This window comes from Cavia porcellus, unplaced genomic scaffold (assembly GCF_034190915.1).
Source record: "Cavia porcellus strain 051 isolate PalLab524CR breed Dunkin Hartley unplaced genomic scaffold, mCavPor4.1 scaffold_29, whole genome shotgun sequence".
Classification (NCBI taxonomy): Eukaryota; Metazoa; Chordata; class Mammalia; order Rodentia; family Caviidae; genus Cavia; species Cavia porcellus.
The window spans coordinates 1,842,630-1,865,184 of record NW_026947512.1 but is presented as its reverse complement, the minus strand read 5'-3'; the positions used below and the strand labels follow the sequence as shown (position 1 = coordinate 1,865,184).

Below are 22,555 nucleotides of genomic sequence, written 5' to 3'. Positions count from 1 at the left end.
AATTAATCTGGCAGCATCTATTAAATTATACATATTTTTACCCAGCAACTCCAACTCTGCCTCATAGAATAAGAGTATGAAGATATATGAAAAACAATACTTACTTATTCATGGATTACAGTGGTAAACCAGGAAACATAGTGAAGGTTATCAATAAAAGAATGGCCGACCGGAAGCTACCCCAGGAGGAGAACCACCAGCGTCTCCTGAGATTTGCACCATGTTAGAACTTAGGACACTGGGAAACCAAGCAAACAGCTCACCTGCCTGGTAAGTGGCTGTGGTGTGGCAGGCTGCAGTCGCCCCAGGGGGAGAACCACCAGTGTCTCCTGAGATCCGCACCATGTTGGAACTTAGAACCCTGGGAAACCAAGCAAGCAGCCTGCCTCCCTGCTAAGCAATAGTGAGCCTACCAGTGCACAGGCTTAGAGTCAAACATCCCACTTCCCCTGCCCCCCCCCTTTAGCAAATGGGAACCAGAGATCTGAGCATCTCTTGGGAGGTTGATCGTATGCAATGTAGCAAGTAAGAGCAAATTTCCTTCTACCATCTTTCTGAAGGCAAATATTTTTACTACTATTTTGCTTTATTCTGATTAATGGTACTGTTCTATTCAATATTCTGTTTTGATAAGTTCTATAATGTTCTGTACTTCATTTTATTTTGCTGTATATGATTGAAAGAACTATTGTGATGATAACAAGATATACTGTGATACCTATTGCTGTTATCCTGGTAATCTGCTGTGAAGTTCTGTACCAGTTTCACTACACTGTCTCAATTGACTTTGTTCTGTCTTGTTCTGTTGTATTTCACTACCTTCAAAAAAAAGAATGGCTGACCAACATAGTCATGGGATATTATATATCTGCAAGTAAATAGATCAGTACTATATCAGTTAGCTTTGAGGCATTTCCATGAAGTCTTGTTGAATGAGAAAAACAAAATGCAATAAAGTGTGTATCACATGGTCTTACTTATTTTTAAAAGTGATTTTGAAAACACCTGTCCTGTATGCATGTATATGGGAAAATATGTGGCAAGATACATGGGGATTTTAATATTGCTGCTAATGGAAAAACTAAGAGAATGAAAAGAGAATAAGCAAAAGAAGTACTGATATGATCCAAATAATGCATTCATTTAAAAGTCATGTGTGTACATACATGCACATATATGATATTTTAAAATAAAACAAGAGAAAGAAAACAATATTTGACTCAAAAGATCATTTAGTTCATTAAATTCTCTGATGCCTACAAATATGTCCTCAACCTATTCACATTCATTAATGACTCTGCCTTTGAAAGTCACTTACCCTTTCCTCCCTGTTCACTGTCATTTGTCAGATGATGATGGTAAAGCATGTGATTTCTAAAGAACTTTCCAGCTCTGGCATCATCATGTGATGTCTTAGCTTTCCATGACACTAAGAGAATATCAGTTTGCTTTATATTTCTCCCCCAATAAAATAGCCTACAGAAACAAACCAAAAGGGATCTGAAAACAGAAGCAGAATACATCACACTACCTTATTTCTGTTGTATCCATTTTGATTTTGCTTTCTTGACCTGGCTAGTGCGTATTTCCACGGTGCTTTCCAAGTGTGCAAGTAAGCTCACGTGCTAGGTCTTCCTAGTCAAATATATATTTAAGGGAAATCCAGGCTCCAGTTGGTGCCTAGAGATGGTGAGAATGCCAGCCCTCTTCAGGGAACTGAGGTCCAGAGGGTAAAAGGGAACCCTGACAAGGTGTACAAGGCAGTCAGCTTCCATTCTGGCCACTCTTTTGCTTCGTAACTTTCTGAGACATAATCAATTGGTAATCATGTCAGAGCTAGAGCCAAAGCCAAGAACTTCAGGGAAGAATGGACTAGGAGGAAGGAACTGGGAGAGCCATCAGGTCAGTGCAAAGACTGTGGAGAAAAAAGAGAAAAGATAAGAAAATACTGGAGTTAATCCACTCGTGAGCTAGCTAAAACTGAACTCAAGAGCTATGGCAGGTTGGAATTAAAACTATAGCACTGACACAGCTCAGGACTATAGACTGAAGGAGTGATGGGAAGGAAAATATGCATTGCTGGGTATTTAGAGATGTCCAGAGCTAAGGCAGTGGGGAGCAAGGACGGCATTCAGTGGAAGCACAGTTCTTCTAAGTATAGCCCTGAGGGATGTGACGGGGCACATGTATTAGACAAACACCTCAAACTTCCAGAGTTAAAACAATTTTTGTAAACATGCTAAACATTTCAAAGTACTATACCACCTTCAAGAGGTTGTAAGGGTGTGACTTAGCAGTTGCCATTTTTATTTATCCTCAGATACTGTGAAAAAAGATTGTTGGATGAGGATCACTATACTATAGCCTTCTCTCCACAAAAAGGAAATCTATTTACATATACAATCTCAAGTTTCAACAAAACTTCCTATCGGCTTAAAATTTACTTCACGAAGAGGCACATACATCATCACATCCAAGTAATATGTTCCCGCCAGTGTCTCAATTAGGCAAATTCTATGATTCACTCTGCCCCCAAATTGCAAGAGTCAGACTAAATGTTGCAACTTTTATTTTCAAGAATTTTCTGGATCAAAGGTCAGCAAGCATTGTCTGTGAAAGGCAAACTGTAGTATTTCGGGTTTTGGAGCCAATAAAGTCTCTAATACAAATACTTAGCTCTACCCTTTAGTCTCAAAGAAGCCCAAAAAGCAAGTGGAGGGGGTCAAATTCCCCACAAAAACAGATGGCAGCTGGATTTGGCCTCCAGACCATAGTTTGCCAACTCTTGCTTTGGCCATATGATCTTCAGGGTAATCGGTCATATTATTGCTTCCCAGGATTCTTTCCCTGAACCCACATGGATCAAGTCTCTTTGTTATAACTTCTTGGTGCATCTTTTATACCAATCTGTAATTAAACTTTTAAAATTATTTTGTAATCTCCAAGTAGGCAGGGATCACATCTGCTTTGTACACCACTGGATTCCCAGCACCCAGCAGCTGCTTGGCGTACTAAAGGTGCTCTGTTAGTATTTGTTGGAGAAGAAAATAAGGAAGGAAGGCAGGAAGAGAGAAAGGTAAAGCAAGGAAGAAAGGCAGGGAAGGGAGGCAGAGAAAAAAGGCGGGAGGGAAAAAGGGAAGGCGGCAGAAGAAGTTCCTTATATTTAACTGTGTTCTGAAGTGGGGCCAATTAGAAAGGCACCTTCCCCAGCCCCTCTGTACTAGTACTGTGCAGCCCTCCAGTACCATTAGAAACCAAGTGCCCCACAGTTCTAGGTGAAAAACAAAATGTTCATCTTTTTCCTTATAGGAGCTAGAGAAGCAATGGTTATTCTACTCTTCAAAGAAAGAGAACAATAACATTCACCTGATCTTTTCACTGGAAAAAAGTCAACAGTAGATGATGCCAAAGAATATATTATGAAATCATCTGTCAACTTGCCTTGACCTCTGAAAACTTTCCTTGTTTATCTTTAAATGTTTCCTCTATCTGCTTAACAGTGGCCTGTTCCCAGATCAAAAGCGACCAGCTACCTCTAGGTCTCTTGATCCTCCTCCCACTGCCTTCCTATGGGTGCACCAACTCTTAACGTTACAAGCCTCCCTTAAAGAAAACCAAGAACTTCATGCCTTCTAGTCTCTTCTCCCCTCCCCTCAGCACCACAGTGTTATGGTGAGCATCCCTAGGTGGCTCGCCCAGCACTCTCTGCTCTGGGAAGGCTTTGAATGCTGAGACAGTTTTCTTTCCCATACTTCAGTTGACCTTGCCCTCATTCAGAACAACTGATACCTTTTTCTTAAATGAACAAAAAGAAGAAAATTTTTTTCATTCTAGGATATTCAGAACTGACATGAGACCTCACCTGTAATGTTCTAGAAGCATAGTTCCTTCTAATACAACAAAGATGAGACAGCATGTTCAGAAGACGCATGTAATAGATGCCACCCAGGGACTTTAACTGAGTTCAGAGTTTTTTTCCTAATTTTGATTGACAGAATCAATTTCTATTTTTAATTAAATACAATCCTAGAAGCAGGCAACTGCAATTCCAATTCTAGAATCTAGATTGCCTACATTTTTAAGTAACACTTTTATCTTCTGAAACTACAAAATGTCTGATCCTTCTTTTAATTGACAGGAGGTATTTGAAGATAATTTTCTCCTCTCAATCACTGTCAAGCTAAACCTAGTCACTTTTTTCAGTAATATGAACTGCTTTCCAGAACTCAAATGCTTTAACCCTGACTGAATACACTCTAAAATATAATAGAGAAGAGATCTAGATACCAATTGGGCCCTGCTATCTAATAGCTCTGTGAATTTAACTTTCTTTATTTCTACCAGTATCTGTTTAATCTATGAGAATAAAAACTATTTCTCCTTGGTGTTGTCATACAGATTCAATGAACTTATGTCCAGAAATCACTATTTTAGGTAACTATTTAATAACTGATTTCTAGTACTACTTCTGAAAATCCATTCAAGTGTGGAAAGGAATAACAACCCCAAGATGAAAGACCTAAACAATGAAAATTATAAAACACTTAAGAAAGAATTTGAATAAGATACTTGAAGATGAAAAGACATCCTATATTCATGCTTTGGGAAAATTAACATTTTTTGGTAAACTAGCCACTAACCAACAGTAATCTACAAGGCAATGTAAAATACCAAATTTTTCACAGAACTATAAAAACAATCCTAAAATTCATACTGAAGCATGAAAGATCCCAAATATCCAAAGCAGCCCTGTGAAAAAAGAAAATTGCAAAGGGGAATCATAATACTCTATTTCAAAATATATTATAGAGCCATTGTAACAAAAACAGTATGATACAGGCATAAAATTAAAAATGTAGATCAATGGCATAGAGTTGAGGATCCAAAACTAAACCCATGTATCTATAGTCATTTAATTCACAATGAGGAAGTTAAAAATATTTGTTGGAGGAAAGGCAGGCTCTTCAACAAATGGTGTTGGGAAAATCAAACAGCTACTTATAGAAGATTAAAATTAGATCCTTATCTCTCATCCTGTACAAAATCAACTCAGAATGGATCAAAGACCTTAATGTAAGATCTGAAACTTTGAAACTACTACAGGAAAACAGGGGAAACATTTAAAAATATTGACATAGGTAATGATTTCTGAACAGAAGTCCAATAGTTCAGGAAACAGTAGCAAGAATTGAAAAACTGAATTACATCAAACTAAAAAGGTTCTGCACAACAGAGGAAATGATCGTAAGAGTGAAGACAGACATAGAACAGGAGAAAATCTTTGCCAGTGATCCATCTAACAGAGTATATAAAGAATTTTAAAAGCATCACCAAAAGAACAAACAAGTCAAAGTCAATAAATGGTCAATGAGTTGAACAGACACTTCTCAAAAGAAGTATAAATAGCTAATTAATATCTGAAAATATGTTCAAGATCATTACCCATTTCCTATTAGGGAAATGTAAATCAAAACTACACCAAGATTTTTTCACCCCAGTCAGAACAACTATCACCAAGAGAAGTAAAAAACAAAAACAAAAAACACCTCTGAAATTCTAATGAGGATGCAGAACAAAAAGGAATTCTTATATATTGTTCATGGAAATGCAAACTAGGACAGGCACTACAGAAATTGGTGTGGAATAAAAAACTAAAAAACAGAGCTACCAAGTGATTCAGCTATACCACTCCTGGGTATATGTCTTAAGGAATCAGAATCAGCATACAATAGAGATATCTGCACATCCACATTTATTAGGGCACTATGCACAACTGCCATGTTATGGAGGCAGGTTAGATTTACATCAGGGGATCAATGGATAAAGAAAATGTGGTGTATATACACAGTGGAATATTATTTGACCACAAAGAATGAAATTATGCCATTCATAGGAAAATGGATGAAACTGAATATTACCATGGTAAGGGAAATAAACCAGTTTCAGGAAGATAAGTATAGCGTATTTTTTCTCATATATAGAATCTAGGGGGAAAAGGCATGAAAATAAAAGGGGAACATTAAGGATGGGGAAAGAAGCAAGAGGAAAGGAAAGGGGAAGTAAGAGAGGCTAACAAGGAGAGTAAATATGATCAAAATATGGAAATGCATGTATGAAAGCATCACAAAGAAACCCATTATATTATTCAATCAATGTGTGCTAATAATAACTTTTAAAATGTGGCAAGAAAAATTGATATAATCCTTCAGATTGTGGGCTCTTTTACACTGCAATTAGGAGATTGAGTTTCAAAGTCAAACATTTAAGATTGAATTCTGAGTTCACCACTTGATAACTATCTACCAAATTCCTTCGCCTATCTAAGTTTTTCAGGAATAATGCTGTCTAATATAAAGATTGTCATTTTTTCAACTGGCATAAAATGAGTGTTCAATAAACAGCAGTGATGTTAGCTAATATTTTATCCTTATTATTGGCAATCATATCTTTGACAAGCTACATAGTGCAAACCATTTCATTTGTATGTTCTTCCTCTAGTAACTAAATAATAATCAATAAATATTTTGCATATGCATTATTATAGCAGGTGTCGATTACAACTTTGTATAGAATAGGACTGGAAGGAGCTGGTATTTTCCATGCCATGCTTCCAATAAAGATCATGGAGAGCTGGGCTACAGTGGTGGTGAACCTATGGCACCTGTGCTGTAGAGGGCTGCTTATATAAAGACTGAAATCTCCAAAAGGTTCACCATCACTAGATTAGGGCTTCAGAAGCCACTACACATGAGAGAAAACATCTTCTGGGAAAAGAAATATTATTTGGGTCCTTTCATGTTGTTCTTACTTATTCCAACATGATGGTAAATTTAAAATCCCCAATATGACTGCAAAAGCATTATGTATAAAATAAAAATATATGTATAAATGACAATAGGGAATCTTTTTAAACAAAAGGAAGTAATGTTCCATGGGGCATAGCCAACAAGCACAATAATAATTTAAGTAATGGCATAATGCAACATACTTCATTTGCCTGTCCAGCCTGAAAAATTTCACTGTTAGAGGGACTGTTATTGATTATCCAAATAACAAACTAAAAGCACTGCCTTGCATAAGGAAAGAAGACTATATAGAAATAATAGGAAATGAGGAGCATGAGAAAAAGTTGCAAAATTGACATGTCATTGGAAGAATGAAAAAGAAAAAGAAATAACTACATGGGTAGTCAAGGAAGAAAGCTGAACCCCACCCCCACCCCACAATTGTCTTTGCTATGAATACAAATAAAATAGACCTTGCTTCCAAATCCAATAAAGCTGGGTTGCATTACTAATATTCTTACTATGCCCAGACACTTCTTTAAATGATGTTCTATGCTCTTTCATTTAGCCAAAAGATGAGAGACAGAAAGAGAGAGAGACAGAGAGAATGAATTAGCATATGCTCACAATGCCCCAGGTCCAGTGACAATGGCTGAGATGCAATAGCAGAAGACATAGCCCAGCCCTCAGAAACAGCTAGCTTTAGGAATCAGACCAATACAGTTAATGATGATAATAAAACATGATTAGTACTGTGATGAAAATAAGAATGAAGGGAAAGGAAGGAAGCATATATGAATAGGTATCTCTGGTGGATTAAGAATGGCTTTCTAGGGGAAATGGCATATGACCGAAAATCTTCAGAAAATTAAACTAAAGAAGCCCAGAGTGAGTTACTGGCCCAAAACTTAGGTCTAATGGCAGAAAAAAGTATAGGGCAGTGAAGATAATATTGTAATAAATGCTCTTTGGAGATAAATTCAAAGGACAAGATATATAATTTTAATTTATAATGTGAAATCATCCATGTAACTCAACCTCTAGCCCCATTAATATATTTTTATTTCAAATGTGCTCCCTTCTCTTCAGTCATGAAATTCACATCTCCAGTGACATCTAATGCCAAAAGCTACTAAGATTCCTGACCTGATAAAGACATAAATGGTATGAACTCAACAGTAATTTTTTAACCACCAAATGTGAAACTAGAAATTAAAGCAGAAACTAGAGATGGAAATTTTTTATACCACCTTTTCCAGCCAGTAACAACTCACTCATCTATGCTGGAAATTCCCCTACACTTTATCAAAACCAAACCCAACTATAAATGGCAATCGATCTATCCAAAAACTAAAGATTCTTAGTTCTTAACCTGCCAGTCTTATGAAATTTTTAGCTTGCAAGGAATAGACAAACTAATGGAAGTTTTGTGCATCTTCCAGTCAACCAGAATTTACTCTTTCTTTTCCCATTATTGCCCACTTACCAGCACACATGGGTAAACTGATTCACTTTAAAGTCAAATACTGAAAATGATCACCTGTATCTACTCAGAGGTATGAAAACAATACTTATGCTAATGCAGGGACACTAGGCAAGGCCAATCAGAAAGCTGAGGTCCCTCCTCTATCATACAACATATGCACACACACAAAAGTGGTCCCACTGTAATACAGAAGCCCTTAATAAACAGCCGTAGTGCAAAATTTTGTGATTAGTCACTGGAACATACAATGCCAGGAAATACAACTCACTCCGTATGTGTTAAACTACATCAGACCAGAAGTGCTAGCCAGATGCAAAACTACCTATGTTCTCAGTGAGGATGACTCACCACTATTGTGAAAAAGAGCCTACCACTTGGAGGAAGACTTCTGATTCTCAATTTGAAAAATCTAATCTGGTGTCTTAAAGCTTGCAAAAGGAGGGAAGGAGTGCGGCTCAGTAGTAGAGTATTTGCTAGCACCTATGAGGCCCACAGTTCAATACCCAGCAATTAAAAAAAAATGAAGAGAAGGATAAGAAAAAAAAGAGAAAAACAAGGGGGAGAGGAATGGGAAGGGGAGTGAGAAGAGGGAGAGGGAAAAAAGAAGAAAGAAGCGTAGGAAAGAAAAACAGAAGGGCAATCCCGTAAGACTCTAAGTAAGACAGAACAGTGGTTAAGATGTGTTCTAGGAATACATTCTTTGGAACACAGTTGCTTGGTGTTGACTTGAAATGAATGGAATGGACTGAAATAATATTGTACTGTGGACTACACTGTGGTCCTTTAATTATAATCTCTTGAATGTCAGAAGAAAATAATTCCAAAAACTCTACAGTCCATAGAATGGGCCAGCCTTATAAACTGAGTCTTGTTTATAAACAATGAACTTAGCATTTTGGTTTGCTTTTCTTTCAGCTCTAAGTTAACATTCTGGACATAGCAGATCCTCAAAAAATATTCTTCTATTTCCATTATTGTTTCTGTCACGTAAAGTGTCATTTATTCCTGACCTACATGCACAAAACTAGCAGAAAAGTACTGATGAACAATCGAGGTGACTGGCAGTCTGACTGCCAGGAAGAGAGAAGTACAAATAAAGTAGGAAGTCTCAGTTCCTCCTGGCACTTGCACAGACCAAGCCCTCACCTCCCACAGGAAAGGAACTTGGTAAGGGGCAGCTCCATCTGGTAAGATGTGAAAGTGGGTATTATGATACCATTGGTCCTCTCCAACTTCCTTCTCTTTCACCCCATTTTCTAAGCCTCTTAAAAGAGGAATGCCTCATGAATAGTTAGATGTTGATAGCTTAAAGAATGATTCATGCTCTCCAGAAAAAAAAAGCAGAGAAAAAAATTCTGGTCAAATCTAGACTCTGCCCTCCCCCAGCAAAGAGCCAACATGGGAGTCCAGTGAACATGCATGCTGACAGGAAAAAATAAAGGCTAAATATCTGAAACATAAAGAACTGGTCATACAGAAACGCCATTAATGTGTCAACCCCACCCACGCAACATATCCCACAAAATTATTCTCAGCTATGTATTTGCACAAGCCAAGAAAATATTAGCTTTGGAGCATAGTTTTTTAATAGTATATAATTTACCAGAAGAGTGCCCATTCAGGTTTCAATTTCATGTTTAAAAGCAGAGAAAAGATTTAACTTCTGTTAATTGCCACCTACATTTCAACAGATGTACAGCAACCCGCTTCCCTCTCAAACAGATACTAAAAAATTATCCATGTCAAGATTAGTAAGAAGTGACTAACATCAAAACATGTGGTTCTGAATAAGGAATTGAATTAGATTGTTTTAAAAACATTAGCTTTAATTTTTAAACATTAGCCAGTTAAATGCAGGGTCTGCAGTAGATACTTAACAAGCACCTTCTGACTGAGAAGCCACGTGGTACAGTGGGTAGAAACACGGGGCTTTGTAGTCTAACTGCCTGGGATTATTTGGTGTGCACTGCCAGCTGCCTTGCCCACTTGCCTCAGGACTGTCACCTATAAAATAGGGCTGAAACAAATAATAGTGTCTGCCCCAGAGGATGGCTGTGTAGATTAAATAAATACACTCTTTTTTCCAAGCATGGGCCCTGGGCCAGAAGGAGTAGAAGAGGCAGCACCAAAAATATGTTAGAAATTCAAATTTTAACCATTTACTTCAGAACTACTAAATCACAAACTCTGAGGGTGGAGCCCAGCAATCTGTATGCTGATAGGTCCCCTGGAGGATTCTTTTTTTTCCCCCTTGGTACTAGAGATCTAGAGATAGAACATAGGGCTTTCACACTGATCTACATTACCGCCCTTTATTTTGAGACAAGATCTCCTTAAGCTGGCCAAGTAGGGCTCAAATTTGCAATCCTCCTGCTTCAGCCTCTCAGAAATCTGGGATTACAGGTATGTACCATCATGCTCAGCTCCCGGGCATACTAATGCATGCTTTAACAGGGACAATCAGCTAACCAAAGTATAGCTGACCTCTGGAATAGGATGACCATCTTTATATTAAAGTGGTAGACAATCTTTCAGTAAGAGAGAAGTAAATGGTAAAAGCAGAATGAAAGAGGACTCTACCATCCCAGAAGAGACCACCCACCCATACATACACAGCACACAGATTACCACAGAGAGCTACTGCATAGAATTAGGTGGGTAATATAGGATAAAAGGAAAAAACCACAGGAAAAGTATCAAATTCAGTACAGAATACATCTTAGTTGTTCTTATTATTAGATTTATGATTATTTTCAAAAAGGAAATTCTATGAAGTGTATAGTAGTGGTACCCTAACTAAAACATTATAAAGGGTTTAGTTTTATCTTATAATTGCTAAGCGCATTTTGGCCATTCACTATTTTTTCCCCATAAACTACAATTTAACTCTATCATTGAATATCACAGCACATATCATTTTAGAAAATGAAAAATAAATGGTTTAAAGCAAAATACTTGGGAGAGGAAGGACTATGGGCAGCAAGCAATCACTCACCTACGAAGGGATGCTGTTGAAAAGACAAATTTTGGGGATCCATTTCTCAGAGACTCTAATTCAGTAGATCTGGAATAAAGCCAGGTATCTGAAATTGTAAGTCTTCTCACCTCTACCCTGACGGTACATTAACTCATTCAGAAGCAAGTTGACATATTTCATTTTTAAAAAAATGTTTCTAAAAAAATCTTTTCTTATTAATAACTTGAAATGAATAAGACCTTTGGAATAAGCAAAGTTTTCAAAGAACTGAGAATTAATCCATCAAGGCTTGAACTGTTTTTAGTGGGAGGTTTTCTAAAATGTATTCCACATTTCTTTATCCACATAGCATATACAGTATAATTTAATCTTGATGGTTTGGTATATTTATTATTGTTTTTATGGTAGGTGTGTGCTATAGATGCAGAGAACACTCATTACAGAGCTGACTGAAACATTATAGTAGCCCTACAATTATTTCCAAGTTTTAAGTTTAAATGTCAGGTTTAGCTTTTGAGTTTCTTTCCCAAAGGCAAGATGCTAGTATGCAGCAGCAGAATCGCATGCACAGTGTAGCACAGCTACCACATGAATAGATGTGTCAAAGTTGGAAGCACCCTTGTTAAAACTGCTATGAATGACAGCTACTTTGTCGATGCCATTCAGTTTTTATCTATGGGTATCTGGCTATGTGGCATGCTCTATGCCTTAATTATGTACCTTTCCTCTCATTGGGGATTTAAAAAGCATATTAGATCAATTACACATTCAAAAGTAATTTAATACCTTCCATAAACTGGCAATAAAGTAAGACGTGTTATGGGATGAACTGTGTACTCTCTAATTTATATGTTGAAGTCCTAATCCACAGAATCTTAGAAAATGATTTGTCTAGAAGTAAAGTCACTGCAAATATAATCATGTGAGATTAGATCATTGGAGTAGGGTAAGTTTTGAATCCAACTAGTATTTTTATAAAAAGGGGAAATTTGGACATAGACACAGAGGAAATGCCATGTGAAGATGAAGATATATGAGAGTGGCACTTCTATAAAACAAGGGGAGACAACTGAAATAGCATCTTCTCTCATGGCCCTTGGAATCAATCATGCCAACCTCCTGACTTCGGACTTATATCTTTTAGAACTACAGACAACAAGTTTCTAGTGTTTAAGTCATCCAGGAACATTGTTATGGCAGCCCTGCAAACTGATATAAAAGCCAGAAACATTAAGATAAGCCTTAATGCTAGCTTTCACTCTGAGGACATCAGTACAACCTGAAGAACTTAAACTATTCCAAATGAGTACCAGAATCAAAGTCCCAATCCATATAACATGCCAAATTACAATGTAGAAACCACTCACATACAGATTCGCTTATTCCATTATAAAGAAAATAAAACATCTCAAACCTTGGCATTGAGTAAAAGACATAAATATTTCCCTTGTCAGAGGCATGTTCCCACAATCTTTATGACCTAAATGCACATTAGCTTGGTAATCCAAACAGCTAGTACTACCCTAAAGTATTTGGTCAGAGGAAATACATATAATTTCTGAAGGAACTCACTTTTAGTTGGCCACAATGAGACATGAGTTCATCGTCAAAAATCATGAAGTATTTTACAGGGTACCAGGAGCAGAAGACAGCACAAATACCAACAGAATACAACCCACAAAGTCTCAGATATCCAAATTAGCAAGCACAGAATATAAAATATGTTCTCCAACATGCTCAAAAAAGTTTAGAGAAATTGAAAATGTGAGTAAAAAGAGGTTGTTTTAAACAATCTGATTTTTTTTAAAGCCAAAAGCAATAAAAATACACAAATGAAAAAAATCAATGGATAGGCTTCATAGCAAATTAAATACAGCTGTGTATAGAAATAGAAAACTAAATGACAAATGTGTACAAATTATTTAGAAAGAAAAAATGAAAAAATGGAAAATTTAAAATTAAAGGTTAAGAGATGAATAAAATGGAAGGATATCTGAATTTATATTCAGATTTCCCAAAGAAAAAGAGAAATTATAGTTGAGAATTCTCTAAAAGTGATTAAACAATAATCTACAGATTCAGAAAAATCAATAAACTTCAAGCAGTATAAATGAATAGGAAATCACAACTAAGATACATTTTTATAAAACTAAAAAATAACAAAAACAAAAGAGAAGATGATTTTGAAAGAAACCAAATAAATCCAAAGGAACCACAAGGCTGATAGCAAGTTTCTCAATCTCAGCAATGGAAGCCTGGAATCAGGAAACTAAGTATTCAACATAGTGATAGGAAAAAAAAAACCCTGCTACTCCAAAGTTTCATACACAGTGAAAACATCTTTAAAGAGCGAGGATGCAGGACTGGGGCTGCAGCTCTGCAGTAGAGAACAAGTTCAGCATGCATGAGTTCAATCTGTAGCACTAGGAGAAAAACTAAAGAGCAAAAAAGAGTTAAAGATACTTGCAGAGTATAAACAAAATCTGAGAAAGTAAACCTTGAACAAACACAAATATTTAAAAGTTCTCCAAGCTGTCCTTCAGGCAAGAGGAGAATGTTCTCAGATGAAAAGCCTGACATGCAAGAAGTTACAAGCAAATAATAGTGAAGCGCATCACATTATGCTATCAAAATTTGCTTTTGCATAGTGATCATTTCAAGGTGAAAGCACCAGAAACAGTAGATACAAGAAGGGCTCTCTGTCCTTTCCTTTCCGCCTAAAAGCAGGGCATAAATTTTCCATGAGAAAGATGCCCTCCTGGAACTAGGAAGAAAGTACTTTCTTATAGCCAGAGACAGGGAGTCGCTGCCCAGATGCCTCTGCACAAGCACACCTTGCTAAAAACCCTTACCTTTAATATATCTCCTAGTCATTTTCCAACGATTTAGCTCTCCTAGAAACCAGATTTCCCCTTTTTTTCTAGTTACTTCTTTATAACTTATCACACTTTAAAAAATGGCTGGTAAGTCCCCAAATCTGCTTTTTGAGGGTTTTCTGAAAACACTATGTTCCATGGGAAAATATTGATAATAAATTAAATTTGTAGACTTTTCTCCCCTTAATTTGTCTTTGGTCAGTTTAACTGACAGATCCAGGGGCTGGAGATTTAGCTCAGTAGCAAAAGTGCTTGCCTAGCAAGCACGAGGTCATGAGTTCGATCCCTGGTACCAAGAAAGAAAGAAAGAAAGAAAGAAAGAAAGAAAGAAAGAAAGAAAGAAAGAAAAATAAAGAAAATGATATCATAATTTACAGATCCAAGTAATTTACAGCATCTAGAAAGGAATCTTCCCTCACACTGGTAAAAATATATTAAACATTAAATTGCATAAAATAGCAATACCAATACATTTGGCGGGCAAAAATAAAAGATATAATTAAAATTCAAATCTGCAACAACCTGTAAGTGGAGAGGCTTGTTGATGGTACTAAAGTACTCTAAATTCTCTGTATTCTTTGAGAGAAACTTAGAGGTGTTGTCTAGGTTTTATAAGTTATATTCTGCACACTAAAATTTGTAGGATAACCATTAACAAAATAGATACAGAATATGCATATTTTTATTATACAGTAATAATAATCCAAAAGAGAAGAAAGTGAAAATATTTAAAAAGTGGGATATATAGAAAATAAATAAGACAGTAGCTTTAAAACTCAAAATATGAGATATTTTAATAGAAATAAATAAAACTGAACAGTCCATCTAAAAGACTGTCAAATGTTTTTAGTAAGTAAATATCCCATGCAATACCTTTTAAAAAGTTGCCCTATTATATTACTATCAGACAAAATAAGTATAAGGCAAATAGCATTAATAGATATAAAATGGATCATTTCATAGTGATAAGGTTCAGTTTACTAGGTAGAATAAGTCTAAACATGTATCCATCTAGCAATGTATTACATAATATCCATATGCCTTCAAACATATAATTCAACAATTGAAATACAAACAATAAATCTACTATAATACTGGCAGATTTGAACATAACTCCCTCAGTAACTAATAATTATAATTACAGTTGCAAAATATAATTGGCAAGATACAGGCTTGAACAACACCACTAGCATACTTGAGCTAATGGATATATACAGCTATTGAATATGCATCGTTTCCAATGACCCATAAATTTCTACAAGAATCAACCACATACAGGGGCATAAAACAAGAAACAACGTATTTTAAAGTATAATACAAACTACATTGTCTGCCCACAATTCAGGCTAATGATTAATGATTATTTGAGTTTTCTAGTACTATTCAACAAGTTACCCCAAATGTTAGTTGCTTAAGTGATAGCAAATATTTATCCTCTCTCATAGTAGTTGTGAGTTAGGAATTGGAAAGCAGCTTCACTAGGTGGTTCTGGCTTGTACGAGGCTGCAGCCATACAATGGCTTAATCTACCACCATCTCAAGTCTTTGCAGGAGTGAAGCGTGCACTTGCCCCATAGGTTATTCACATGGCTGACATGTCAGTAGGTTACTCAATACGGTTAGTGGCTGGCTGTTGGCAGGAAGACCCAAGTTTCTATATGTGCCTGCCCAGGGGGCTACTTGTGTATTCCACCATGATGATGGCAAGGTCCTCCTCAGGAAGAGACCCCTGATAGAGAAAGGCAGGCAGAAGCTATTTTTTCTGTGACCCATCCTTGGAGATCACATGCCATCACTTCTGCCACATTCTGTTCATGAGAAGTAAGTCACTCTGTCTGGCCCACGTTCAGGAGGAGAACAGTTAGGCTCCCCTCTTGAATGAAAGAGTGTCAAAGAATTTGCAAGCATTTATGAAAATCACAGTACGCTCAGTAATCATCTGTCTGCAAAAATGAGGAAATTAACCCAGAAAAATAAAGCCCAACGAAGTAAAAGAAAAGCAGTTAAAAAATCACAAATAAACATTATAGAAAATAAATGATCTACAAAGTCCAAATTCATTTTTACAATCGATAAAACTGACAAATTTCCAGTAATATTGACCACGAAAAAGGAGAGGAGGCACAAATAAATTTGGAAATAGAGGAACACTACAAAGAATAAAGAGGCAGTGTGAATATATCAATAGAAAGTAAAATACTATACATAATTTTATGCCACTGACTTTTAAGGCATACAAATTAGCAAATTTGTAGAAAACTGTAATCTATGAAAACTTACTTAAGAAAAGGAATTGTGCAACAATTTAAAATTTTAAATCACTAGTTTAAATCTTCCTTCAAAAGAGCTAAGACCTAAACTAAGATGACTTTACAGGCAAGAACTACCAGATATCACAAATATAAATAATTACACAAACTATTACCGGGTATTTAAAACATGAGGGAAGGGAGAGGGACCACTATCTAATCCATTTTATAAGCCAAGAATAACATTAATAGTAATATCTAAAAATCACTATGAAATAATCACATGCCAAATGTACTCATTAACATTTATTAACATTTAAGATACTAGTGAACCATTCCAAAATCAAATTTCTGTAAGCCAGCAGCACATGGAAAATGTCTGTAATGACACTGTCAGTAATAAGTAATGGAAACAATCCAGCTTTCTATCAACATTAAAAAGAGACCCAGAAATTATTGTATAATAGCATGATGGAATGTATTTATGACTGAAAACCAACAGACTGCAGCTACAAGCAATAACATGGATGAATCACTGGAATATAACACTGAAGAAAGTAAGTTATATAAAATTCCATGTGTATAGTTTTAAAACATGGAAGTGATTAAGCAGATGTGATAAAGCTACAAAAAAAAGCAAAACACAAAATCCAGAATGGCATTCTCTCAAAGGGAAAAATGTAAGAAGATCCCAAGGAAGAATGCATAAGATAAATTTCAGAGATAACATAACGTTCCTTATGTGGTCTAAATATGTTATAAACATTTTAATGTCATTTTTAACTTTCAAAGTTACAATTAACAGAGTGAACAACAACACAGTTTCTCTGCCTAGCCCGTTCTCTATGTTTATTTACAATTGGAGGAGTAATGGTATCTCATTATTTTAAAACACCATGAGAAAATTTTCTCCAAACTCTACTCAATGTTGGTTTTTAAAAGAAATCCAAAACTGTCTGCTAAATAGAATCCCTTCATAATATTGATTATTTGCTATTAAAACATAATGTTGATCATCTGCCATTAAAACAATTACCACATTTGCACTGACATTTTAATAAGTATCTTTTAATCTTAATATACCCCAACTACAAATAAACTAAAAAAAAGAACAAAAACTTGAAAGCACAGTCATTTTAATAAGTATCTTTCAATCTTAATATACCCCAACTACAAGTAAACTAGAAAAAAAAAGAACAAAAACTTGAAAGCTATTCAAACTTTGTCATGGTCAATCATAATAATATCAAAAACTCTGGTGATTTTGTAATGTAAATGGCACATATATAAAATGTTTTTGGATGAATTAATGTTAATTCTTTGCTTGTTTGGTCTTTTTAAAATATTGTTCCAATTTGTTACCCTTTAATCACTATAATAACACAATTTTTAGGTCTTCACAAAAAATAACCCCGGTTCAGTAGAAGTGGTAGAGGGGGTGTGGTTCTCAGTGGTTTCACTGAAACTACACCACGAGTTTGACAGGAAAAAAAAGATTTGACTGTATCCATGGCAATATAGTTTTAGGTAACAGTGAACCCCCGACTAGATTGCTGCCAGTGATAAACCCTGAATGTTTAAGAGAAATCAGTTGTATGGTCCCCAGTAGAAACCTGTTTGTCTAGTTCCAAGTCTTAGATTGCTTTGAAATCTTGAGGTAGTTTAAGGAAAATCAGAAGTACACATAATATGAAAATATGTTTTACATCACTTATGTTTAAAGTAGTCCAACCATATGATCACAAGCAGGGTATGTTTTGCCTTTTTTTTTAGACCACACAAAATATAAATGGTAAACAGACTACACTATCAAATACATTATGTTTAAGCACATATAATCATCTTTAGTTGTGGACAAAACACCAAGGTAGGTTTAGATAGGACTATCCACGTAGCAAGAAATCAACACATTCTAGGTTTCAGATGAACTTAAGTGAATAGCTCTGATTTTGCTTTGCTCTGGATTATGTGTTAGAAAAATAGTTTGAAAGAAGCATGTTTAAAATGCCTGAGAGACGAGTGCTTTGTAAGGTAAGGCTCTATTTCTAAACTCTTCTATTAAGCATGTGGGAAGTGGCTAACTGGCAGCCTGTGAAAACCTCTTACTAGTGCATTCAGGATCATATAATGAACATCAGTATACACCAAAACAGGAAAAGTGATCAGTAAACATGATTAGTACATTGTGCTGTCAAAAACAGAAAAAGAAGTGAGAAGGGAAAGAGCCATAAGCTTCCTGGCCCATGACAGCCAAGGACTGTTCCCTGTAATGTTCTGATGATCTATGGTTCTGTCTAGAGTATGGACATTAAGTCAAATTGTCTGCACAGAACTTAGGAACACATAGTTTCTGACCAAAAGAACGTGACACAGAAGCAGGGTGACATTACTAACTGCATTATCTTCATACCATGGATGACAGGCCAGAGATCAGAGCTGGATTTTGATTCAAGTGAAATCTTCCATAAATGGTATCTAAGCACAAGCTACATAATCCAGAAACTCCCCCAGAGAAATTCCTATTATGTACATGAAAGAGAGAATGCAGCAGGTTCCATTTGGCTGAACAGAGAACATTCTTTGTTCAGCGAAATTCTGTGGTTCTTGTGTTTAGTGCCAACTGCAAGTTCATACTTGATCAAGGCCCCAAACATGAAGGAGTTAAATATATTGAAAAATGAGCCAGATGCCATAAACAGTGATGGGTAGTTCTGTCTCTAAAACATCAAAACCGCAAGGCAAGATATCAATAAGGCTATTATTCTTGTAATGTCTTTAGTGAAGAGTCAGTGTTATGATGATGCGTACTCCAGTTACCATAGCAAAATGGAATGGCATTATCTTTTTCTGTTCACTTCCTATTGATACACAAGTTAAAACCAAGAACTGACTGAGTACATCACCAGTGATTGTCACTCTGTGGGACTGACAGTCTCAGGGAATGCTTTAAAGTTGAAAGCCAGTGCACTATAAAATTAGAGTAGGAAATAAAGACACTTGGGTGAGGTGACTCAACTCAAATGTCACTCAACGAGGTCTTCTTGGACAAATTTAAAGTACTGTTTAGATGTTCCTTGATTTAACAAGGGTTAATTGAAAATATACGTCATTGTAAGTTGAAAATGTAAGTCAAAAATAATAGTTAATACACCTAAATTACTAAGCATCATAGCTTACCCTAGTTCCCCTTAAATATGCTCAGAGAACTTGCATTAGCTCACAGTTGGACAAAATCATCAAAAATAAACTCTATTTTAAAATCATGAATATCTCATGTCCACACAGAGATGAGCATTTTTTTAGACATGATGTGATGCAAGTCACAAAATATATTATCTAATAAAACCTTTGCAATATAGCACATTGTAAAGTATTGGTTGCTCATTCACATGAGCATGTGGCTGGCTGACCTGTCCAGCATGGAACGAGATGGTCACAGAACTGGCCTAGATGTATATTACTTTTGCATCATTATAAATTAGAAAATCTTAAGTTGAACCAAGTTGGTACCATCTTTTTTTTTTTTTGAATGCACAAAAGCTATTTATTCATAAGGCATTCAAATACTACAGGTCCAGTAAAAGCCCTGAGAACACGTATGTAATAGTTGGCGCATTGTTTCATATAAGTAAGAGGAAAAGAGGCTTGCATACAATACAAGGGAGGAAAAGAGGACTGTTTCTCCCTGTTTCACTCTTGTTGCTTTTGCTGTTTTCTGCTTCCTTGAACTGTTGCCCCTCTGCCATGCCACCCTGCTTTGGAGCCAGTAACCTCTACAAACTTTTTATGGACTGCAACCTTTACAAACTTTCCTTAACTTTGAAAGTTAGGTATTTTGTCCCAGCAATGAGAGAAAAGTAACCAAGACAACATCAACATTCTTTAAATGGTGCAAGAAGATAGTCGATGAAGAGCTAGATGATTTGGAGAAAGCACTTTTCTCTGCATCAGAACTTCATGATACTCTATTTCTCCAACCCTGCCTCCCACAGTAACACAGGTAGCTGGTGAAACTTAAAAAATACCAACCTGCTGTCACTAACTTACAGTCAAAATTCTATACATCTTTCTTCACTATCCAGCCACTCTTCAACACATTATCTTTAATAACTATAATATTAGAATTTTTAAGGTATTTTTATCCCTCTTCCCTGTTTGAATTTAGACTCCCAGAGACAAGAAGTTTGATGCTTCATCACTTTGTACCAAATATCCACATGAAGGTTGGCAGAGAATAAACTCTCAGTGGTTATTCACAGGTTGCTTTACCAGCTGCCAAAGAACACAGAGGTCAGTTATCTATAACATTTTTTTATGGAGTCCAAAAAATTCAGCATTCACACTGAAATGTCAAAAACACCACATATCAGAATGAAAAGACTTTAACTGCAGATGCAATTGGAATTAAATCTGTGCCTACTGGCAAAGTGGTCTGAAGCATCACCACTCCTGGCATGGGTTGGAAGCGTGGACCAGCAGCTTCTGCATCACTTAACAACAGTTTGCTAGCAGAGCAAATTCTGGGGCCACCACAGACCCAGGAATCTGAATGTCTGAAGATGAAGCCCAAGCATCTGTGTTTTAATCAAGCTCTTTCAGGGACTCAGCAACCTTCAAGTTTTGACAACAGTAGTTTCGATAAGTACCCTTCAAAGGCCCATGTGGTAAGGGCTTGGTCCTCAGCTTGATGGGTCCATTGGGAGCTTTCAGAGATGAGAAGCAGTTATGTGGTGAGGGGATTTTAAGGTACTGCCCATTCTCTTTTGCTCCCAGCCGTAAAATTAGCTGCTTGGCCCCCACGTGTGCTCCTGCCAACACGTGCTGCCTTGTCACTAGCCCAAAAGCAATGTTAACCACAAATCATGGAGCGAAACTTCTACAACTGTGAGTCAAACTAAACCTTTTCTTCCTACCAGTTAATTATCTCACGTTCTTGTTATAGTGATAAAAAGCTAATGCCACTGCTAATTGGGAAATAAACATTACATTACAGTAAGCTATCCCACTTAAGTGACTGCCATTCAGAAATAAAGGTGAAAATAAATAAGAAATGTTGTATTTGGATTTCTCCCAAAATGACTGGCATGTTCTAACTGGCATTTAGATTAAAAATAACAGGAACAAATGAGGAAGAAGAGAAATTACATGCAACATGATACACATGAATGAAGACAGAGCAGTTTGAACACACACCCACACCTGCTCACATGTTGTTTCCCTGAGATGTCCCAGACCATGACTGAACTGAAGGTTTTCTCTCCTTCTCTGGGGCAGCACCATGGCAGCTCTTTCTAAGAATCAGGGGAGCAGATGACAACTCAGAGAAGCTGTGCCCTACCATGATTCAGGTGCCTGACGCAGTCACTCAGGAGCGTGCTGAACCTCTTCTGGTCAGCAGCCTCCTGGAAGCAGAAGTAGCCATGTCTCAGGAAGGGCTGCCACAGGTACACGGGGAACGCCTTCGGCAGGACCACAAAAGGCTGAGAATTTTCCTTCTCATTGGAAGCTGAGGAAATAATAGAAACACAAATCATTTCAAAATACTTTCTTTCAAATACTTATTTCCAGATAGCTGTGAGGATATCCAGGGCAGGGGTGGATATTTGTTAGAGAAAATGGGAGTTCAGACTCCTCTCCATCTTTCCACCAGCTCTCCTGACTCATTCTCTCCTGGTTCTCCTCAGACACAGGCACAGCCATGTGACACAATCTTTCTCAACTCCCTCCTGTTGAAAATACCTGCAGACAGAGCTCCCTCTACCCACTGGTGCTGTGTGGGTGGACTCTTGTGGACCTCAGCCTTACTGCACACATTCACTGAAGGACACAGCTTCCCGGGCCTTCTCCCAAACCCTCTCACTGCTGTCTGTACCATCTGTTTATTCTCAGCCCACTAGTTCCTGAACTCAATGGCTGAGCTCACTTATGCATCCTGACTGCAAGCCCATGGCTGTTTATTTATTACCTGGACTTGTGATCCTACCAGATTAAAAGTAACAGGAACAAATGAAGAAGAAGAGAAATTACATGCAACATGATACACGTGAATGAAGACAGAGACACATGAATTGAAAACATCTCTACCCTTGACTTCCAGGAACATCTCTCACCTTGTTTCCTTTATGCTTTAAAAAAAAATGGTTTCTTTTTCGTCATCTTATTGCATCCTTAGCTCTCTTAAG

The 22,555-nt window shown here is 36.7% G+C and overlaps 1 protein-coding gene across 2 annotated transcripts in view; it reads right to left on the bottom strand.

The window, feature by feature from the left end:
• Nucleotides 1-22,555, bottom strand: part of Niban1 (niban apoptosis regulator 1) — a 154,138-nt gene that overhangs the window by 47,276 nt on the left and 84,307 nt on the right. The window contains exon 5 of one of the 2 annotated variants that reach the window (XM_063240293.1): nucleotides 21,712-21,879. In XM_063240293.1, coding sequence (XP_063096363.1) covers nucleotides 21,712-21,879 — 168 coding nt within the window. Of the gene's footprint in view, nucleotides 1-263; nucleotides 383-21,711; nucleotides 21,880-22,555 lie in introns of those variants that run through there. The other variant, XM_063240294.1, reaches the window with a different exon arrangement.